We start from the raw sequence: 5,806 nt of genomic DNA, 5'->3' as shown, positions 1-5,806 counted from the left end.
TTTGATATTTTTCTTTTCCTTTCCTAACATTTTTTGAGTTCCAAACAGGACCTTAATGAAATGTTCTCTTAAGGTAGCATTTGGGAGTATGGATTTTAGATTTTGGATTTGTATTCGGGCTACTTTGGACAAAATTTAAATTTTATCCAAATCTACACAAATCCAAATCTAAAGTCTCTCCCAAACATAAGGTAAGATTAAATGCAATATTTAATGTACACATGACATAATATTTTACGAACATATGAAATTAAAAAAAAAAAAAAAAACATTTATACATATGCTTTATATTTGTTGAATTTTGTTTTATATGTTTTTACTACACTTTTCTTTCTTCATGTTTTCAAGTATCATTAACCATCTCATTCTATATATTTGAAAATTAAAAAAAAAAATTCAATGAATAATGAGTATGTTTTTTTTTTAAAAAAAAAAAGAGGGTAATTTCATTAAAAGGTAGACAAGCAAGCAACTTGAATTCTGATCAAAAGCGGGAAGAGAACAGAGATGAGAGATGCGAGTGAGATCAACCCTCCCAATTTAGTACAAATACAGGAAAACTCTTCCCAATCTAAATATAACAAAGAGGAATTAGACCTAGTCCAATGGTACAGATTTGATTAACATCTATCGTACACAATTGCGGTTGTTGAGTATTTTTCCCTAAAAATTCTTCTATTCCTCTCCTTCCAAATTTTCCAACAAATAATTGCCTGGATACCTGCTTTCAACCTTCTAATTAAGAAACCCTTTAAGCTTCGAGAAGCACTTCCATGTTAAAAACATTGATGTCAAGGTATTCGGCATGAACATGTGATTACACATCCTCTGACATACGAGTGCCCAAACTTGCTTATTGAAATATAGAGTGAAGGAAAAAGTGATCGACTCCTTCACTTTCCTTCTTGCACAAAACACACATAGAAGCCAACCTCCAGCCTCTTTTTTACAGATTATCTATTGGTAAAATTATATTATTAATTTCTAGCCAGCAAAAAACACTCACCTTTGAGGGGATGAAAGTGTTCAACTACTAGTTGTATGGAATGCTTAGATTATTATATATGAGTATTCTTGTGAGCGAGATGATTGTAAAAGTTCGTCATCGTGAAGGTTTGGGTTGTGGAGGGAACCCATGAGCATGAGTCAGTTTTCCCCCTACTGATAGTAACATTGTAAATCAAATTGATCAACTCCATTACTTTGTTAATCTCCTTGCCTGACATGTCAGTTAAAGGATATATCCCAAAAAGGCTTGTTGTTGGGGAAGCTCAATAATTCTGCCACTTTAGCATCCTTTCATATGGCCACCATGAAAAGGCTCAAGTGAAGATCCTTAAGGATAGCTTTTACAACCCATTTAACTAACCAAAATTTTGTTTTGCTCCCCTCTCCTACCTTGATCTTCATGTGTTCCCAAATGGTTGGCTTGAGTTTGTTGAAATTTTTCCAAAGGTTCGAGCCAGTGCCTCTAGAGTTTGAAGATGGATACCAGTCTGGAACGTTGTACCTATGCTTGATGCTAATCACCGATTTCTAGAATCCTTTGTCTTCCATGCTGAACATCTATATCCATGAGTGATTAAGCTCCATTTGATTAGAGGATATTTGAATTTTCTTCTCTTCTCCTTCACAGGAAATTTCTTTGCAATCTTTCAAGTTCGTGCGCCACCTTCTTATGTATGCTTTTATCAATGTCCTATCTATTATGTTGCCATCAACATTAAAATTTTCTTTTTAACCATAAAATCCTAGCCAGCATCTTCTCTGATTTTAAGACAACTGATTAATTAATGTAATTCAACTTGCAAATTTTACCATGGGAGTTCTGAATTTTTCAATATTTATAACTTCATTTTTTTTTAGAACTATTCAAATGATATGTATGCAGAAACTATTTCAACACTCTACTAATTTTCTTTATTATAATTACTTATAGTAATTGCGTCCGAGTCCAAATTAACAAAATATTTTTCTATAATGAGACCTCTAAAATGAAATCATCATATATTAATTAATCAATAATTGCCATCCACTTATTCCTACCTCTTGGGTGCCAAAGATTTTTCTTTTGAATTATTATGAATCAAATCTTAAAATAAAAAAAATAGAGAACCACTTCAACCACCTCAATTTAATCCATAACTGTTTCTTCCACGCAAATAATTAGCGTACATATTCCAAAGCTGCACCTGAAACCGGTATTTCAAGTTTCGAACACACTCATGCAAGCCAGTAATTAATTACTTAATACCAAATAGAAAGTAGAAAACTAAAAGCAATATTGCATGCATGCATGCATATGTGAAGAACTCCTCATCTGCTACGTACGTAGTATGTGCGACGCATGCATGCAGACTATGTATTGAAGAATTTAGATGGGGAGGGATGCGAGCTTGGCGAGAACGCCGACTGCGAGGGAATTAATGTAGGTGCAGGGTTCGAGCTTGGGGGAATCCCACCGTTTGTCGTCGAAGTTGTCGTACCGGTCGGGGCCGCCGACGATGGCCCCGGTGAGCTCGTTAGGGTTTGGCTGGTTCGTATTGTACCAGTAGACGAAGCTCAGGGCGCAGCTCACCGGCGACCCTTGCGGCAAGTCACTGATCACGGAGGCTCCTCTGTGGTGCGGCTGCGTCGGCGGGTTCTTCCCGAATCCCACCATGTATGATCTCCCCGCCGGATTTTTCCCCAGCAAATAATCCATCTGCATAAATTCATGCAATTGCAGTAACAAGTACAAAATAGTTAATGATATATAGGATAAAAGATATTGATTTTTTTTTTGGATTAAAAAAGACATAATTTTTTTTAAGATTTCAAAATTTAGAGATTATTTTGAGATTTTAAAACTTCTCAGTACACTTACATTATTTAAAAGGTTTATTTTTTTCAAAGAATGAATTACCTGCTGCTTGGCGAAGGACATGAGGTGGGTGGGGTAGAACTGTTGGGAACCGCAGGAGACGGTTTGGCGGTTGGAAGCGAGGAGGTCGCTGTAGATGGCGAAGAGGAAGGCGGTGCCGGTGACGTACTGGGTGTTAGCGCCGTCTCTGAGGTGAATCAACCCGCCCGGCGACACGTATATCTGGTGGAAGGGACTCTCCGGCAGCACCGAGCACACGAAGCTGTCCGCCTGCGTCTTGAACCTCTCTAAATCCTTTTCTCCTTCAAACAACAACTGCCATATATCCATATATTCATACTTAAACTTTTACTCATCAATCAGTCATCATCAAAATTGTTTTAGATTAATGAGAGAGAGAGAGAGAGAGAGAGAGAGAGAGAGAGAGAGAGATTACGCCGGAGAGAAGGACTTGGGCGCCGGCGTACTTGAGATCCCAGCTGAACTCTGCAACGCTAGCGCTGATGGATTCCTCTTTTATGTACTTCAGGTAGAGCGGCCTCCTGGTTGCCTTGTACAGCCACGACGCTGCCCACAGCAGCTCATCCTACAACATTATTTATTTATTTTATTTTAATTTTCAACATATATGCATCTTCCAGCAATTATACCTCAACTTACTTCTATTAACAGCCTTGTTGCTTTTTTCTTTTCTCTGTCCTTAACAAAGCTCCCTTCTCAGTTATGCGAGCGTTTTGAATTTGAATTGAAGTTAATTTAGATCAAATTCAAATTCTGATCATTTTACAAATATAAACTCCTGAATAATTAAGAAATTAAAATTTAATTTCAAATTACATCTTGCGACTCATGGATGTCTAATTTTAAATTGCCAATTATACTTTTAGTAACTAATTTTCAGGTTATGGTTGTTTATTTGAGTAGAAAATATATAATTAATTAATTTTATAAAAAAAATGACATATAAAATAAAATAAAAATTACTAAGTTAAGTTAACTAATCATATTATATTTTAAACAGTTAATTAATTAAATCATTTAATTTGAAGTAATCTGTATGGCAATCATCTATTTCAGTCAAACCCACATACGTATCATATAGTATTTATTTAAAAAAAGAATTAGCTGTTTGAAAAGTATACATGATGTGATGTGATGGGTTAGAGAAAATAATCTCATTCTAAATTCTGTGTGGAAGCCTAGCTAACTTCCGACTGCCCGACTTTGAATATTTTATTTTGGGTGTCTGCTTGAAAATTAAATGATTATGACCGTATGACTAGTGGAGGATTGGGCCGGGTTCCAGAAATGCAAGGGGGATTTGGGCCCAAATGATCCAAGCTGGGCTGGGCCCAATCTAAGCCCTCAACCGGAAGCCCAGAAGGGGAACAGAGAGAGAGAGAGAGATTACATTGAAACCGGAGTAAGAGCAATAGAAGGGACATTCTCCGTCGTAGGTTCCTTTATGTGATTTGGCAAACTCGAAAAGCTGCAAAATGAAGAATAGAAAATTAAAACACATTGAATCAATCTATAGACGTAATCCCAAAATGGGAAAATTAAAAGAGCAAAATGAAACAAATTAAGAGAGGGGATGAAGCTCAATCGACCAGTTTGGCTTTGTTGAGCAGACCGCGGGAATAGGCACTATCGCTGCTTCTGAAGACAATGGAAGCAGCTGCCAATGCGGCAGAAGTCTCGGCGGCAATCTCCGACCCCGGTGTATTCTCGTCAATCGTCAGAACAGTCCTTGGGGTCTGCATGTTCTCCGGCCGAATCCAACACTGATGATCCGCTACTGGGTCCCCCACCTTCATTCACACAAATCAATCCAAAAGTCAAAACCAGAGAATGACAAACCTATCTTGTCAATATTCGTCGAGAAGTTAGTTAATCAACCATTCATGCAACATTATTAATGTTCTTAATTTAATCAAAAGAACATATGTATGCATGCATGGGAGTGAAATTGAATTGAAGTACATGCGTACCTGGACGTAGAGGCGGTTACGTCGGGAAGCAGCTTTGAGGAAATAGTCGGTACCCCAGCGGATGGCGGAATGGACGTTGTTCAACTCGCCGGCGGCTTCTAGCTGCGGCTTGTAAAACAAGGCAGCCCACGACAGCGTCGTGATTGTGAACGCCATTGGCAGCCCATACTTCACGTTGTCCCCTGCGTCATAGTATCCCCCTACCAGATCCACCTATTCCATTTACACACATGCATTCAATTCATCTTTCCGAGAGAGAGAGAGAGAGAGAGAGAGAGAAGGTACATTGGCGAGTTTGCCATCGTCGAGGGCTGAGTCGCCTCTCCATGGGAGCCGGTTGTTAGGGGGGAGCTTGCCAGACCTCTGAGCCTCTAGGAAAATAATGGACTTGGAAAGCGCTTCCCTGTAATTGAAATCTGCGCTCGCCATAATTAATCCTTGGACGAGACACACCCATATTATTCCCAGTGCTGATCCTCTTCTCCCAGTACCCATTTTGACAATTCCCATGCACCTCCCTTTCACAAACACGCAATATATATTACAGTCACCCAATTAATTAATTCACCTTGCTAGCTCTAATTGCAACTGGTTAACTATGCATTAATCAACAGATTACGAAATTAATAAAATTTTAATTTGCTTGCAGAGAGATGGAAGATATGTGGTGGTGGCGGCCGTGGTGGTGATGGTGAAGGTTCCTTGGCGGAGTGTTTTATAGGTTATAGTGCATGCAAGGCTTAAAAGGGAAGAGGGAATGTAGGGAGTATTCAAAACGGCGGGCTCTAGCAGTGAACGTGAATCCATGTTTGTCGGGTGGACGAGAGGTGGGGAGTCTCATTTTGATTAGGGATTTTAACCTCTACCTCCCAAATTAGCTTACCTAGATGCGGCCGAGATGAGAGGGCCTACCGGCCTACACAGAAATTATTAATTCCTCCAAAGGTGAGAG

At 38.8% G+C, this 5,806-nt stretch overlaps 1 protein-coding gene across 1 annotated transcript; it reads right to left on the bottom strand.

Annotated features, from left to right (window-relative positions):
- Positions 1-2,374: 2,374 nt before the first annotated feature.
- On the bottom strand, positions 2,375-5,349 carry LOC131151513 (endoglucanase 16). Its single transcript, XM_058102753.1, has 7 exons — positions 5,140-5,349; positions 4,855-5,067; positions 4,474-4,674; positions 4,275-4,352; positions 3,300-3,449; positions 2,906-3,178; positions 2,375-2,704 (listed from the first exon to the last, which is right to left on the bottom strand). The coding sequence occupies exons 1-7, from the start codon at positions 5,347-5,349 to the stop codon at positions 2,375-2,377; spliced, it is 1,455 nt and encodes a 484-aa protein (XP_057958736.1).
- Between the last annotated feature and the right edge of the window lie 457 nt (positions 5,350-5,806).

Source organism: Malania oleifera, chromosome 3 (assembly GCF_029873635.1).
Source record: "Malania oleifera isolate guangnan ecotype guangnan chromosome 3, ASM2987363v1, whole genome shotgun sequence".
NCBI classification, from domain to species: domain Eukaryota; kingdom Viridiplantae; phylum Streptophyta; class Magnoliopsida; order Santalales; family Ximeniaceae; genus Malania; species Malania oleifera.
Note: the sequence above shows the minus strand (reverse complement) of the source record. Positions and strands in the feature narration are given on the sequence as shown.

Bases quoted from the DNA above. Each gene is read 5' to 3' on its own strand.
- LOC131151513 (XM_058102753.1), bottom strand. From the start codon at position 5,349: ATGGGTACTGGGAGAAGAGGATCAGCACTGGGAATAATATGGGTGTGT. The intron at 4,675-4,854 runs GTACGCATGTAC...GTGTGAATGAAG, and splicing joins GTAACCGCCTCTACGTCCAG to GTGGGGGACCCAGTAGCGGA. The intron at 3,450-4,274 runs GTAATCTCTCTC...ATAATGTTGTAG, and splicing joins GCTCTTACTCCGGTTTCAAT to GATGAGCTGCTGTGGGCAGC.